This window comes from Barbus barbus (genome assembly GCF_936440315.1).
Source record: "Barbus barbus genome assembly, chromosome: 10".
NCBI classification, from domain to species: Eukaryota; Metazoa; Chordata; class Actinopteri; order Cypriniformes; family Cyprinidae; genus Barbus; species Barbus barbus.
The window spans coordinates 8,782,844-8,800,564 of record NC_136738.1 but is presented as its reverse complement, the minus strand read 5'-3'; the positions used below and the strand labels follow the sequence as shown (position 1 = coordinate 8,800,564).

The following is a 17,721-nucleotide window of genomic DNA, read 5'->3' as shown; positions in this document are numbered from 1 at the left end:
GTAGTATGTTGTATTGTTTCAGTTAAACTGAAGATAGGATTTGGTTGAAGAATTGTATTGAAATTCTGCTGTCCGCTGCATGCTGCATTGTGTGGAGAGCTGGATGAACACACAGGCCTCCACTCCTGGATGAATGAGAAATATCCCAATTATTGTTGGAGTGCAGAGACCATGTGCTGAGATATGAATGGGGGAAAGCTGCTGTCATCCTATTGGCTCATAATTCAATGAGGAAATTCTGCAATAGAGTGCAGAGAAAATCTAAGTGTCTGGACACTTAAGGCATACTTAAAAATGCATGAACGTCATTGCATTAGATACAAAATATCAAATGCCATTTACTTTAAAGACAGATAAACTGATGAACAGATGAACTGATACAGCAGTTAGGAAACATATATTGTTTAAAATGCAGACAAATACTATTGAATTTTCTGTTATTTGATCATCTGCATATTTAATGTGATTCTCTACACGGTTCCTGCTACCTGCTAGTGTAACTTGAGAAGAACTGACTTCATATGTCCACTAAAAAAATGAGGAAGGGATGTTAGTGAAGACGCTTGTGGAAATTGTATTGAATGTTGTACTTCAAATCCTAAAAGTATTAAAAAAACGTAGTTGCAGGGAATGTAATATTAATGAAATACAGTAAAAGACAACTGTACTTACTGTATTTAAAGAGAGACACTTTCATGACTTTGTAAGTAGACTTTGTAATAATGTCAAATTAATGTAAGTGCTTTAAAGAAAAGTGTGCACATATTTTGATGTGTTGACTAACAAAGCATGTAAAGTAATTGAATATAATTTTAACTGTAGTGAGTTATTTGATATTACATTTAAAGTTAATATATTTTAAATGTACTAAATGGCAACTTCATCATTACAAATGTGTAATTACAAATACTACAAGGATTTCAATAGAAATGCCATTAAGGTATATTTGAGGTTTTTAGCTGAATTTTACAGTACATTCAGCAATCCACTTTAACCATTATTTCAAAGACAATCGAATTCTGAATTTGCAGATACATATTTGCTTACGACTTAACTAAAGTTTAGCTAAATGCATTTAATATAAACTGAAATTCTAGTACATTTTAATAGTTTTTTTCAATTGCAATATCACCAATTAAGTGTCCAAAAACCTAACATGTAAGCATATTCCTTTTAGATACTGTATAATATTTCTGTACTAAGTACTCTTTTTAAAAGTATGATAAAGTCTACTTCTTTTTCACAAGCAGAGAAAAGCTCATGCAGCATTTAATGACACTTCAATGAATATTTTGTATCGAATTAAATGACATTCCAAACAATTTTGGAGCCAGATGTGACAGTGTTGCTCTTTAGGTATATAATCCACTAGGGTCTCTTTCTTGTATGTGTGGATGTAAGGCACCAGGGTGTCAATCCACTTCCTGCATTGCTAAATATAACATAAATCGGCCCAAACCGCCCAAGAGCTGTGGCGTCCGTCTGTGAGAATAGAGCTGGAGCCCGCTGCGCACCTCAGCAGTCCAGCACAGCCCTCAAAACTATAATTACTCCAGTGAAAATTAGAAAATAACCAACAATACACCAGCAACAATTTGCTCTATCTCTCTGTGTTTGCTTTAACAAGATGCATTTATAATTTGTGAGCATCACAAACCCAGGGAGATACTGTGGGATGTTTGTCTGTAACTGATATTTTTTTTACAGACAAATACATTTTTATTGATTTTTATTAATGTTATGCTATTGAGCTGCTAAAGTGTTTTGGGTGGCAAACAGTGTCATAAAAGTTAACTGTCTTTAAGCACACTTAAATGGCCTTGAGTTTCATTAATATTATATTGTATGCACAGTTTTTAATATAATACACTTTTAAGATTTAAAGCACTCCAGATGTACACATGCAATACAATTAAGTGAACTTTGGTTTCACAAGGGGGAGCCTGCTGATATGATCTACAGTAGTAGTCTGCTGTCAGCTGACCTGAGATCAGTATGAGTGTGTGGATGAGCGTGGGTCATGTGCTCTGATTGCAGATATGAGGAATTCCCAGTAAAACATTGACAAGCGAGGGGAATGTCAGCCTCATGCATTACCAGAGAGGCAGAGAATAGGGATTGTCCCCTTGTTGATCATAAGGCAAATGTCTTGCTTTCTGTCATGAATTGAACGTTATTCTTATGAATTCTGCGGATTTAAAGGTGTAGTTCACCCAAAAGTGAAAATGAAGATTTGCAGAAAACTTACTCATCCTCAGGCCATCTAAGATGTAGATGAGTTTGTTTCTTCATCAAATTTGGAGAAATGTACCATGCAGTGAATAGGTGCCGTCAGAATGAGAGTCCAAACAGCTGATAAAAACATCATAATAATCCACAAGTAATCCACACTTGTGAAGCGAAAAGCTGTGTGTTTGTAAGAAACAAATTCATCGAGACGTTGTTAACTTCAAACTTCCAGCTAAAATATGAGTCCTCTATCCGTAATGTTGCTTTCTCCAGAGGAAAGTCATCTTGTCTGAATGAGGAGAGAAATATGCACAGTTCAAGTGAAAATGGTCCAAAACAGTTCATAAATAAATCTGTGGATTTTGATGTGAGAGGATAACAGGGTTGGACTATATCACTGGAGGAAGCATTATTATGGATTATGGATTCATATTATGGTCAGAAGTGCATGATGGTTTAAAGTAAAAAAAAAAAAAACATCTTAATGATGAATTAGTTTCTTATAAACATGCGGCTTTTCACTTCACATGATGTTAACTGATGGGCTGGAGTGGATTACTTGTGGATTATTGTGATGTTTTTATCAGCTGTTTGGACTCTCATTCTGACGGCACCCATTCACTGAAGAGGATCCATTGCTGAGCAAGTGATGTAATGTTACATTTCTACAAATCAGAAGAAGATGCAAACTCATCTACATCTTGGATGGCCTGAGGTAGGGGTGTGCGATATGACGATTTTTGATCGTGGACGATAAAAATGTCTCCACGATCTGCTTTTTAAGAAATATCGTAGTATCGTGCTACAGCACACATTATGTCAAATACAGTTCTGGTCTCCGTCTCTATATACTGTACAACACCACATACAGCAGTAGAGTTACTCAGACAGGACACTGCACTTATTCGCGATCGCAAAAGTACATTATTTGCATACAAGCCTTGCTGGTTAAATGTTTAATTCGCGCGCTGGTCTGACGTGCGCTTGTTCTGAGCGCATACACCTGAAGCACGCGCACTAAAAGGCCTGTCTAACAGCGCCTGATTACTCAACTAAGTTATATTTTGCGCTAATACTGTCAAAACACACAAGGTTTACATACAGACTCAGTTGGTTATCTCTAAACTGAAAGTAAATAGTTAAGAGAGAAACGGATGCGTGCCTGTATATTAGATGCGTGCAGCTCTTAAAGGGACAGGACACTAAACATGCTGTCGACTGTCATTAAAGGGATAGTTCACCCTAAAATTTAATTTCTGTCATTATTTACTCAGTGGAAAACCAAACAGTTGCTGGTCCACATTGACTTTGATAGTAGGAAAGAAAAATCCTATGGAAGTCACTGAGGACCAGCAACTGTTTGGTTTTCCACCTTCTTCAAAATAGCATTTATAAATGTTCAGCACAAGAAAGAAACTCATTCCGGTTTAAAACAACTTTTGAGTAAATGATGATATAAAAATACAACATTATGACAGAATTGACAGACAGATGACAGAATATTAATTTGTGGGGGAACTATTCATTTAACGTTAACAAAACAACAAAACACAAAGAGAAAAATCACTCACTATTCTTGACTGAAAAACTTTAATACAGTTGCTTTAGGAATCAGTCTATCTAGTGTTTTATTTTTATATTTGTTCATTCAATTTCATTGAATGCTCTGCTAAATACACCTATTGCACCTGGAAATAAAGCACTGTTTGTTTTATTTGTATATTATGTGTATTTGTAATATGTATCTTTGTTCTTATTTTTTAATAAGAAAAATAAAATAATGACAGATTTTTTATCTTCACCCACTTTGGCATCTATAGGTCATCTAAATATCTGCCATGCATCTTTGTCTTTCTAGTTTGGCTGTAATGCTCAGACAACTTGTAAAACCAAAATAGTAAAACTAACAAAGAATCGTGATAAAAATCGTGAATCGTGATATTTCTATAAAAAATCGTGATATGATATTTTTCCCATATCGCCCACCCCTAGCCTGAGGATGAGTAAATATTAATTTTTGGGTGAACTATATCTTTAAATATGTCACTGTGTTAAAGTTATCCAGCAGAACAGGCATGCAAACTGTTGCAAAAACACATAAACACATAGTGCCAAACGTCACCTTCACACCAGCCTGTGACACTTGAGCAAAACTTGTTAGAGTAAGTGTGTGTGTGTGTGTGTGTGTGTGTGTTCACTGGAGTAGAAGTGAGCAGTTCTCTCCGTGGCAGATCAAATCACAACATCTGTCCTCTGAGGAGCCTCGTCCCTCGCTCTCTTCTCATCCTGTCCTCTTTTCTTGGTTCTTCAGGAGAGAAGTGTGTTTCTAAGTGCCATTATGCCATGGCATCTCTGGGCGCCTCCTTTGTGCAAATCAAATTTGATGACATCCTCTTCTTTGAGAACTGCGGCGGCGGGAGTTTTGGGAGCGTGTATCGCGCCCGCTGGCTCTCGCAGGACAAAGAGGTGGCGGTGAAAAAGCTTCTGAAGATTGAAAAAGAGGTGGGAGTGAGAGTCGCCCGAGCTTTTCATACACATGCTTTAATTGTCAGTGTGATAATCATTTTAATTGCCTCTCTGTGTGTCGACTCCAGTCCGAGCAGCGCGATTACGCCTCCCCCTGCTCTACGCAGAGAAACGCACACTCTCACAGCGGCTTTTGTGAACTGAAATTCATAGACTATGTCTTTAAGAGAAAATTGTCACGTAATTAAGTCATATTAGTTTCAGCTGAATGCAGTGTTTGTCTTTGGGGTGAAGTCTATTTACTTTTAAGTGCTAGATTCATTGTTGTCTTTGTTCTTCGCGTATGATTTTAGAGCGTAATGGCTTTGGTAGCGTTTGGGATTGTACCATTTGGTCGGGAAAAAACTACATTAAAAATTAATTTGATGGAGGAACTAACTGCCTAAATAGTTAGTAAAATCACTACTCCTTTCGAGCGATTAATCGCGTTTAATCACATCAAAAATAAAAGTTTTTGTTTCACATAATATATGTGTGTGTACCGTGTAGTATGTTTATTATGTATATGTAAATACACGTATATATTTAAAAATGTTTATGTATTAATATATTATTTATATAGATAATATTAATTATATGAATATAAATTGATATATGTAAATACATGTAAATATTTTCAAAATATATACTGTATGTGTGTGTATTTATATATACATTATAAATATTCACAGTACACACAAATATATTATGTAAACAAAAACTTTTATTATCATGATTAATCATTTGACAGCAATACAAATCACACAAAAGTATCGCCAGTAATCAAATAAAGCTTAAAATTCATATGATGCGCTTCATATTAGTAGAGCTCTTCCAAAAATGTTTGTTAAAGTTGTTCAAATCTTATGTGGTCATATTTGATACATCAGGTTACTCTACATTTTCCAGTAATATGTCTTAAGAAGATGATAGGAAGATATATAAGAAGATCACAATTTTATGATCAAAGCTCTGTAGTTTTTAGCATATAATGCAATTCAATGATGATTAGAGATGAACAAACAAACATTACTCAAAAGCCTGCTGTATCATATACTTACATTTCAAAAATGATTTTTCTGAGAAATGATGTTTGGATCATGAAGTAAGCACAAGTTGCTTCAGTCCACTAGTTGTTCATTACTAACAGTATTAATGTTACTTTTACATTTACTTTAGAAATATCAATAAAGATTTGACAGCAAAAAGACATGTGAAGCACAACCTAACAGTTTTACAATTTTACTAAACATAAGTTTAAGCAAAAGTTTTATACAAAAGTATAAACTATCAATCAATCAGACGACAGATGACATGTTGTAAATTGCGTACAACAGGTTTATCGTCAAAGTTTTGATCCTGTTGATAATTTAGAGACCTTAGAAATGTGTGTATCAAAAACGACACAGTAGGCTTTATAGGGTTAAATTGTTATGCTAACAATGTCATTAATTGTAATGAAACATTGCTGTATTAAATTAGGAAGGTATACAGATATATTGAATATTTAACATGAATATTATCTCTTTTTGATGTTGCTGTATTCTTTGTGTTGGCTGTATTTCCAGGCAGAGATTTTAAGTGTTCTCAGTCATCGAAACATTATCCAGTTTTATGGAGCCATTCTGGAAGCGCCCAACTATGGAATTGTTACAGGTTAGTCAAACATGACTCATCACTCTGAAACGCGGCATTTATTAGTGTTTGGAAGGCAGGGCTGTAGTGATATTCCGCAAACGTGCTTTTTTATTATTATCCACAATCTTCTGCAATTAATTCAGCTAGAATGATTAACATGCAGACTCCATACGGACTTTGTTTCATAGATAATTTCAGTCTGAAGATTTTTTTTTATTTTTAATAAAAAGCATTCTTTTCTCTTTATTTACTTTTTTCTTTTCTTAATTTGCATTTCTTTTCTGTTTATTTACATTTTCTTTATTTACTGCTCTCTTTATCCATCTATATTACATCATATCAATATCTGTTTCTGTATAATGATTTATTTTTGTGTTTGCTGACTTGAAAGCACTGGTACTTCCTTCAGGAAATGCAATTTTCTCAGTTTATCTCAGATTGGTACTGTTTGCATTTGGATTATAATAAGCAAAAAAACTGTAATAAACAAATATCCTCAGTTTATTTTTCTTCAGCATGTCGGGGATGATTTACTGGTCTCCAGTTTTTAAAATCACACGATGAAATGGTCACAGTTTATAATAAAGTTCCATTTGTTAACATTAGGTTAAAATAAATTGTTAACATAAGTTACTTCTGAAGCATTTATTAATCCACACAACACACAAACTATTTTCTTATTTGTGTCAACATGTTTCAACCATATATACAAATAATTAGTGCTGAACATATTGAAATTGTTTAGTTTTAAATAAATTAGAATGATGAAATCCCACAACTTTTGTCCCATATATCAAGAATGAGTGACTGTCGTAACGTACACACGTAATGCTGTTTCTTCATGACTCTCATGTGCATGTCAAACTCAAATCTCTGTGAGTTTAAAACCGTGCTTGTCATGGTCTGGTGCTGCTGTGCTGAGTGAGTGTGACTCTGCAGTGATTGTAAACGATCATAAAGTGCTGTGTAAAGAGTCTTTGGTCTGCAGTACTGAGAGACCATTGAGTCTCTCTTTATGAAAAGTAAATGTAATAAAAGCAGGGCAAGGTGCTGTTTATGGCCAGCTCAGCCTTGTCAGTGAGGTTATTAATTTCCCCTCTCTCTGTGTGTATCTCTGTTTGAACCTAATAATCTGACCATTATATGGTGTGTACTCACAGTGACCTAGAGCAAAGCTAAACATACAGTGTTCATGAATATTAACAGATGCAGACTGCAGTCATATGTTAGCGATATGCGTCTGTATTTGAGTAGTTTGCATTCTTTTGGGAACACTATGTGTATGCAAACATATATATTGTGTGTGTGTATATATATACGTATACACACACACACACACACACACACATATATATATATATATTTAATTGACCAAAAGTGACATTTATCGCACACAAATTTTCATAATAATAACAACATTGATAATATACAAGTCAATCATTAGATTAAAATTCTTTCTGAAGGACCATGTGACACTGAAGACTGGAGTAAATACTACTAAAAATTCAGCTTTTGTATCACAGGGTTAAATTTAAATTTAAAATATATTTAAATAAACACTTTTTTTTTTTTTTCAATTATAAAAATAATATTTTTTACCAAAATTATTGAAAATATTTATTACTGAGAGAGCTACACATCAGTTCGTTGCAGGAGGAGATAGTTATGCCCCTCCTCTGTTGTCAGTAATGTTGAATTTATGGGGAAATAACTAAAATTAGGTGGGTCTTGAAATGGGGTCAAAGTCCATAGTTTAGAGAGCTCTGATATGTTTGTTTTATAGCAAACAGTGGAAATTATTTTAATATTTAATGTTTTAACCTATGATCTGTTGCCTGATGCCACATACTATGCCATGCAAATGTTACATTACAGTTGTTTCCTTCTGTCGTGTGTGCCGTAGATGTGAGTGTTTGTTGGTGTTTGAATATATAACTGATTGCATGTAATGTTATGTGGCGTTAGAATTTTCCTGATTATTTTAGATGATGTCATTGAGCTCAGAACAGGATATTGTGTTAAACACAAGGACTATGGCACAGTACTTAATGACAACTAATACTAGTAGTACACGATGCCCCACAGCAGTGATATGTAAAACTACTTCCCAATACAAGATTTACTAGTTTTTATAGAGTTTGTTTGCATTTTAATTTACATTCTGTATATGTGTTTGTGTTATGGTAGAGTATGCCAGTTGTGGATCTCTGTTTGACTATCTGTCCAGCGCTGAGAGTGAAGACATCAGTATGAAGCAGATTATGGCCTGGGCAATGGACATCGCTAAAGGTGTTACATACACACTCACACACGTAAATCAAAAAAGAGAGAGTGAATGCACAGCAAAACACACTTACAGTGGAAGCCTAGCAGAAAATATAATGCTAAGGACTAGGGATGTTCGCCACAACAAATCACTAATGTTTAAGCGGAAATTTTGTAATAGACTAGTCGATTATAGCAAGCCTATAAAACAAGCTTAATTGCTATATGCTAGTTTGACATAGCCTACACAAAACGATTCAGATTTTTTTAGCTGACTAGTTGGCAAGCCTTGCACGTTCCTAATAAGGACAAGAACATATAAGCACATTAGAAGTGTGCGGTTCATACTTAGTGGAGACCAGGTCTCCCATCCTGGGGAGATTTTAGTGGGATTTTGGTGCTGCTTAGACTGGCAAACCACCTGGACAACCACTTTGACCAGCTTAAACTAGTGAAGGCCAGTAGGGCTGTAAACATTATTACAGTTTAACTAACTTTAACTTCCAGCTGTTTCTCTGACCGGACTTGACCTGTAAGAGGAAACAAACTGTTTACATTCATGTTTGTGCCTCTTGAAGAAACACTGAGAATTTGAACTGCGCTCTGACATTTGCCTTCACATACTCGCGTGAAATATGTTGCTGCGTTTGGGTTAACATTACACATGGTAATATAATGCTGGTGTGATACAATCAGTTACCAATCTTGTCTGTGCCAAGTTATATCTAATCTGTCAAATCTGCTAGAAATGGACCCGTTTGCTTTCAGTCTGGATTCATAAATCACTGTTTACATGGTGCAAATGACACAAGACAAGAATTGAAAGCGTAATGTTTAACCACAAGTTTGGAAACGGTCTTAAGCACACTAACAAAAATAAAAGCATCACATTTCTGCGTTTAAATGTGGCCTCCATTGTAAGTGCACTACTGTATATACACTGAGAGACATGGGTAGCTGCAGATGTTGTTGTTTTAATAATTACTATTACAAAATCAAACTCTGCTCTTTCTCAATTTGTGTGTTTTCTCTCATAGGCATGCATTATCTGCACGCCGAGGCCCCGTTTACAGTGATTCACAGAGACCTCAAGTCCCGTAATGGTTTGTAACATTCAGTGTTAGGGATAAATCTAAAATATTAAAAATAAATCTAATCAGTTACAGTTACGGAGAAAAAATGTGTAATTACAGTTACTTATGAAAAGTTAACAATTACAAAGGGGTTATATCTGAATATTTCACACTTATACAGATTTAATTGATTTCTTTCCCAAATTGCATTGACTGCTCGAAAATATGAGACACCAATGTGTCAGGCGTTTAGGACACATGCTTATTCGATAACTGATTTATTTCCTATTTGGGTTGAAGTGTATGCTTCATTTTTTAAGATTAACTGTTTTTTTCTGAAGTATTGTTAGATGTGTTTCCTGTTTTGAAGATTTGATTTCAAAAACAGTATCATAGCTATTAAACTATTTCTTTTTATGATTTTAATCTGTATTTAACCTCAGAGATCTCAATGTAAAAAGAGGTGCTAAAGTCTTTAAAAGTAAATGATTATAGTCTTAATTCAAGTGTTGAAGGATTTTGAAAGTCTGACAGTAATCAGTGTTGAGTAGTACTACTGTAAAGTTAACCCTGCCTGCATTAAATGTTTCAAAATAATTAGCAGTTGAAAAAATTCATTAGAAATTTAGAAAAGTAAGCAAATCAAATGTAATTAGTTACATTTCTTTAATGAATTGAAATAGTTACACAGTTTATTACATTTTGAATAGGGTAACTTGTAATCTGTAAATTATTACATTTCCAAAGTAACACTCTCAACAACACTAAAGGCTGTATGTGTATTTTCTCTGACCTTTCTCTGATCAACATGTGTTTTCATTCCAGTTGTGTTGACAGCAGATTCAGTACTCAAGGTACATGATGACTATCTGTTCATACATAAAGATTCAGGCTGTCTGTATTTTGTTAGTTAAACTTGAAAAATCAACCCTTATTGCAAAATCTGCTGATTAATTGGATTCTCCATGTCCTCAGATCTGTGACTTCGGGGCGTCTAAGTTTCTTTCTCACACCACCCACATGTCTCTGGTGGGCACGTTTCCCTGGATGGCCCCCGAAGTCATCCAGAGCCTTCCAGTGTCTGAGACCTGTGACACATACTCGTATGGAGTGGTGAGTGTGTGAATATCATCGACAGTGCTTCTGGCTGCACTGAAAAAACTGAAACAACTGTGTCATTTATTGATTTAAGTCAAAACTCAGGCAAAACTTTTTAAAATAGTAGTAAATAGTTTAAATAGTATTTTCACTTGACACCAGACTGTTGATGTGCAGAACACATACTACATATCTTTTCAAATTTGTATTATTATTATTATTATTTGATAGTCCATGACATAAAATGTGATGCATATAAAAAATACTGTCTTTACTTAGTAAGTGATCTAAATTAACAATTAATTAGCATGTTTTTAGTTTTACATATTATAGCTAATTTAGCCTTTGTTTTGGTTATAAACGTTGTAAAAATAAAAAAATATTGTATTGACCCATATTTTGGCTTACGGCTGTAGAAAATGTAGTATATTGATTGAGTATATGGTCTTTACTATAAATAGTCTTCTTAAGGCCTTTCCACACTGAGCGCGAAAAAGTGAAACGAATATCAGATGCAATGACGTGCTGGAATAAAACAACAGATTCCTATGGATGCTTCCACATAGTCCACGAACAGTCACGCACGGAAAATGCTAATGTTTTTTTTTCGAACCAGTCTGACGAATCTTTTCAGTTTCGCAAGGCGAAAACACGTGCCATCCAATAAGATTTGAGCATTACATCACGTGGCCAGAGCAACTGTTGTTACCCAAAAGGTCGTCCATATACAAGATACATATCTCAGGAAAAATACATTGTTGGTCTGCGCCACCTAGCGTGCAAGCGTGAATTAGCAGAAGGCGAACAAACGTTTTGCGCCCGGTTTGAAAGCACCATTCATCGGCGCTCAGTGTGGAAAGGCCTTTACTTTGCATAAATGTTTTTTGGTTTTAGGGAAATAAATATTTTTTATTAATATATTAAATCAAAATGTAAGGTTTGAGCCAAACCTTCAATATAATTTGAGAAAAACTAATAAATCTGGCAGATTTTTAGGTCCAAAGTATAATCTTTTGAGTGTATGGATGCACTGTGTCAGTTGGTTGATGCAGTGCTATGCTGTCTGGTATGCTTTTCCACAGATAGCTCTCTTTATCATATAGCTGTGAATAATATGTGGGTTTCTTTCAGGTCCTGTGGGAGATGTTGACTCGTGAAATACCCTTCAAAGGTCTGGAGGGGCTGCAGGTGGCCTGGCTGGTGGTGGAGAAGAACGAGGTAAAGGGAGTTTCTATCAGCCGTGTGACTGATTTAGTGTATGCAGAAGTTTTGACTGTGGTTTATGACGTTTCATGTGTGTTTTGCAGAGGTTGACGATTCCCAGTAGCTGCCCAGCCAGTTTCGCCTGTCTGATGAGAAGCTGTTGGGTGACAGAACCGAAAGTAAGACAACAAATACACATGTTTACCTTAATGTGTAATTTAGGCCATGGCATAGATTATGACCACAGACTAAACCACTGTTACTAATGTAGTCAATAGAAGCAGCTAAATTCTGCTCAGAAAGTTGCTAAATGTTAATACAATGATGTCATACGCTAATTATATACAGTTGTTTACATTCTGCCTAGTGTCAATCTTTTTCATTTGTTTGCTTCTCTTCTCCTCTGTGTGCTGATGTACTGTATTTTAATACAGCCAAATTCCCAATAAATCTGTTTTCATTTACAGGGGTGCACATAAACAGTGCATAGGTGCACATGCATGACCAAAATAAAAAATGTTCTGTGTAATTAAGTAATAAGTAAACAAAAATAATGCACAATCAAACTGTTTTAGATTTGCTAACTGCAATACTGTAAAACTTATTTTCAAACTGAAAGCATAAATCTAGGCTATATGCTGCCATTTCAAATGCAAAAATGTGACATTTCATTAATTCACTGACTCCTGGCAGCGCTAAAAATGATAAAACAAGCTTACTTGCCGGCAACCTGCCAAAATAAAAGCTTGCTGATGTATTGGCATTGTATTTTTTAAGTGTACTATACAATAGTTGTAATTTTATTTAATACACACTTTTTATTTTAAAATATAATAGCATTATAACACTTTATTATTTTGTTTTATTTTTATATAAAAAAATAAATAAAAGTGCAATAATACTATTATTACTATTTTTAATTACTTAATTTTTTCTAGGTATATTTAATAGGTCACACTATGTGCAGTGTGAGCATCAAACCAAATCTCCTGGTGCTCTCATGAGAAACAGATTGAAAAAGAATCGCAAAACTGATCTGAAAAATCACTAGGGATGCATCGATCCGATACTCAGGATCGGTATCGGCTCCGATACGTTCATTTTTTGCGGATCGGGTATCGGTCAGACGAGACCGATCCAAATCCGATATTGTGCGTATACTATTCTGTGTTATTGTTGAGCCCCACGAAAGGCACAAAAACATTATAAAGCACCATAAAGTTTTCGTGCACTATATTTCAAGTGTTCTGAAGCTGTTCCATAGTTTAATCTGAGGTACAGATGAATATTTAAGTCTTTAAATTCAAGTTCAGGTAAACTCTTCTCTCCGCCGCGGCAGTCTGACATCCTCCATTCAGCGATCAAACTGTGTGTCGCGTACAGTCAAACTCTCTTCAAGAGCGCACAGTTACTGAGGTTTAAAACTGTTAAAAGAAAAGGCTTAATAAAGTTACGCACAGATTTAATACACTACGCATCAATATCTCTTCCCTTTGTACTTTCAACGTTTCTATGTGGACTCAGAGGGCTGCGCGCTGTGACTCCGTGTCGCTTCAAGCGCATCATTCTGCGCACGGGATGCGCATAAGCACTTTCTGCTGCTCTATATTGGAGCCTTACATATTATAATACTTTTGCGCAATGAAAGATTATTAACAGTCTTTCTTGTTCTGTCCTATCTATCATATGTTGCTGCCTTCATTACTGTGCAATAGATTTAAAAGAAATGTCTTTTAATTTTAAAGTAGCCTATATATTTATATATAAATGTTTTTGCTTGTTTTTTCATGAATGTATTTTACAACAATTCAAAGAGCAATGTGTATAATTTCACCAGATTCAGTCCTACACTTATTCACTTTTATTTATAAATAAAAATGTTTCACTAGGTTTTATAAAACTATTGTGCACCCATGATTTTTCTAGAGTATCTTTTGCTATATTATAAACCAAGTTTATAGTATTTTTGTCATAGATTATGATTATATATTTTTTCATTAAAATGATGTTATCTATATGTAGTAGATTGTGTTTAACACACAAAAGAGTAACACACACAGACACACTGAAGTATAGATTCTACATCGATTTAAAAAAACGGTGCTGGTATCGGATTGGATCGGTATCGGCAGATACTCAGAATTTTCAGGATCGGTTCGGATCGGTTCTGAAAAAAATGGTATCGTTGCATCCCTAAAAATCACTTAATAAAAGTTGGCAACACTGGACTAAATCAAACCCAAACACTTCCCTTGAAACAATTTGTATTAATTAATGAATTTTTTGGCCATTTTTTAACACAAATTTTAATTTGATGCACCCTTTTGGTGTTTCAAACCTGTATGAATTTTTTTTGTAATTTTGTAATTAAACCTGTAATTAATTTCTTCTGTGTAACATTAAAGATTTTTTAAGAAATCTTTTGTTCATACAGTAGAAGTCGGTGCTTACCAAAACTGATTACCAACCAAATATTGGTTCAAAATATTCTGAATGTTCCACAGAAGAAAGAAAGTCATTCAGGATTTGAACGACACCTGAAGAGATAAGGGAATCAGCTCTTTTTATAGCCTGTTTATCTTATGAGATAATATTTAGCAAATACATTTATGCAAACGTACAATAAACCTACGATAATTACATACATTACAAAGCATTAGCAATATGTTGCAGTATACTAATACAATAATTATGCAGTGCTTAAGTAAACTGGTATTTACTCTGGGTGAAAGTGAAATGCATTAATGCATGAATAAAAGATAAGACATGCTGTTTGGTCAGGACATTAATAGCCTCTGTCTTTATTAATATATGACTGTCTCTTATCCTGACATTTTTAATTCATCCAATCAAAGTTCATTCCAGGGCTTGTTTTTTCCTCTCAGTTTTAGTCTGTCAGGTCACACATCTCCTCTGAACAGTGAGCTTCATAAATTCACGTTTGCTGGCGCTGACGTCTGCCTGTCACTCACAGAGCGCGGCTGTGCCAGAGAACAGTATCATAACACCCAGCTACACACAGCTGTTTAGAAACAGTATCATATGGACGTTTCTACCGTTCATTAAGTTTATGACAGCTTACGAATACTTAATTGAAAAAGCTGTTAATGTGTCACGGCCTACTGACTGTATGAACCGCTTCAACCTTACAAGCCCTTGTGGAAAAGAATTGCAATGAATTGAATTGAAAGTGCACTTTGTAATGTACTTTCAGATATTATAATATTAATGAAAGAAAAGACCACTTAAGTGTTAAAGATAGATACTTTTATGAATACTTTTACACCTAAGTGCACTTTTGTATATTTTGCCAATTAACTTTGTAATAATGTCTAAGTAAAAGTTTTGCTTTAAAGTACATTTTAAACCATTGTTTGAATGATTTTTAATGATGTCTTTCGCTTTGGATAAAAGCGTCTGCTAAATGACTAAATAAATAAAGCACTTTTAAAGCCCTTGATTATAGTTTTAAATGTAATTAGTTATTCAATATTACATTTAATCTGTTTTCATCATTACAAATGTGTAATTACAAATATATTTAAATATATGGCATACAAGTTTTAACAGAAATGACGTTAAAGCATATTTTAGTTGATTACAAATGCTTGTCAGAGCATTCAGTAGTACTTTAACCATATTTGAAAGACAATAGAAGTAATTATGAAATTACACATAAAGATGTACTTTAGTCCTACACAGATCGGCCATTATATCACTCTAAAGTTCAGCAAATTGTGTTTAATAGAAAATTATAATACATTTTAACTTAATTGCAATGAATATTATTTCCTTAAGAAGAACTCTTTTTAAAAATATGTTAAAGTCTACTTCTTTGTTCATTGATCAAATTCGAGTATGGTTTTATTGACCAGGAAAGATTTCATTTTTGAGCCAGTTATCAGTTTATAAATGTTTATAGTGTTTTAGAAGAGTTCAGCTTGTCAGAAATGCTCTGTTGGAAGTGCTGAAGTTTTAATGACGCTGTTGTGATTGTGTTGTAGGACAGGCCGCTATTCAAACACATCCTGTCCACGCTGGAGTCCATGTGGAACGACAGTCACTTACCTGAGGAGTGCAACACTTTCCTGCACAATAAAGCAGAGTGGAGGTACAGTAACTCACCAGTGATTACATGCTGCACAATATCAGTATCATATGCCTGCCATGCCATGTATTTTTTTTTTTGCATATATATTATATATATATATAAAATAATAATAATATAGTATAATGTAATATAGTACTGTTCATTTCAATTTAATTTCAAACTACCATGCATGTCCCTTCACACATTTTGTGTACTGGTGATCTAGAAAGGTCTGGGTGTTTGATGCTATATTAAGACTGGACACGGGCCAGAATACAGGGACAAGAGGTTCCTGTCCCTCCCTACAGCTAAACAGAGAAACAGACAGAGCGACAAAAACAGTGAAAGAAGAAAGAGATGTGATGGGTCAAAAAGGGGAACCGAGGACATGTGAATGTGAAATTTCAACAGCATTTGTCAGAAAAGAAACAGACAAGGAAGTCAATCACACAGGGAGTTTTGGAGTTGGAGTGGAGCAAGAAGGGGGTGGGGTTAAACGGGAGGAGCGGTCCTAATGGAAGGAATTTGGGCAATTGAGTTCCAGTTCCTGTTCTTTTATAAATAACTGTAGTCTGGAGAGAATGTGCAGCTCCCTCTGCTGGTGAAATACGATATTACAAAAGAACAATGACTCAGGCTTGACTGTACTCACCTATAATTAAAGAAATGCTGCTGGATGATTCTGCACTAAATGTTGCCGACCAGCTGAGAAAATGTCTTTCCTTTAGGAGTATTTATGCTGTCTAGAGAATAAAGTTAATATTCAGACATTATTCTTCCATGACATTTCAGAGCTTTGTAGTGAAATCAGCATACAAAAATAACAATTTCTTCAAAACATCATATAGCTATATGTTAGAGCACGTGGAAACATATTTTAATAAAAAAGACTTGTGAGTAACAGTACAGACACCATGTGTGTCTGAAATGGGACATTTGTATACAGGTTATGAGCATTATTAGACCCATTATTTTCTGAGCATTATTAGAGCATTATTTTATTTTAAGTTTTTTGCCAGTTGTTGTAATATATTCAAATGTTTTGTCTTTGAATACGTTTTTATTTTTAGTTGTTCTGGCCCCAAAGTCCAGTTAAATGTTGGTAAAAAGTGTTGGTAAAACAGAAAGCAATAAGTAATGTTAAGATGTTACAAAATAATTTATTATTTAAAGTAATGATAAGCAACAGTAAGTGCTTTATTTTTCTGATATTTTTGCCCTAAACGCCAGTGGAATATTATATTGTAAAATTGTCAATGTACTCGAAAGCAATAAATAATATTAAAATAAATGTAAAAAATCACCTAATGTTATATCTATTTATTTTAGTGCTGTCAAATCAATTAATCGCATCCATAATAATAGTTTGTGTTTACATAATAAGTGTTTTGTGTATTTTTATATGGATAAATAAACACGCACATGTATGTATATATTTAAAAAATATATGTCATATATATTTATATATAATATTAATCATGTATAAATATAAATATGTGTGTGTATGAATATTTCTTAAATATATACATATGTGTGTGTGCGTACATATAAATATATTCAGAACACACATATATTATGTACAAACTATTATTTTGGATGCAATTAATTATTTATAATTAT

The 17,721-nt window shown here is 34.2% G+C and overlaps 1 protein-coding gene across 2 annotated transcripts in view; it reads left to right on the top strand.

Moving 5' to 3' along the window:
* Window positions 1-17,721, top strand: part of LOC306876200 (mitogen-activated protein kinase kinase kinase 20-like) — a 43,014-nt gene that overhangs the window by 514 nt on the left and 24,779 nt on the right. For both annotated transcript variants that reach the window (XM_079427199.1, XM_079427200.1), the window contains exons 2-10: window positions 4,541-4,731; window positions 6,303-6,390; window positions 8,560-8,661; window positions 9,675-9,740; window positions 10,536-10,564; window positions 10,686-10,823; window positions 11,940-12,026; window positions 12,116-12,190; window positions 16,016-16,122. In XM_079427199.1, coding sequence (XP_079283325.1) covers window positions 4,573-4,731; window positions 6,303-6,390; window positions 8,560-8,661; window positions 9,675-9,740; window positions 10,536-10,564; window positions 10,686-10,823; window positions 11,940-12,026; window positions 12,116-12,190; window positions 16,016-16,122 — 851 coding nt within the window. In that variant the 5' untranslated portion in view covers window positions 4,541-4,572. The remainder of the gene's footprint in view (window positions 1-4,540; window positions 4,732-6,302; window positions 6,391-8,559; window positions 8,662-9,674; window positions 9,741-10,535; window positions 10,565-10,685; window positions 10,824-11,939; window positions 12,027-12,115; window positions 12,191-16,015; window positions 16,123-17,721) is intronic.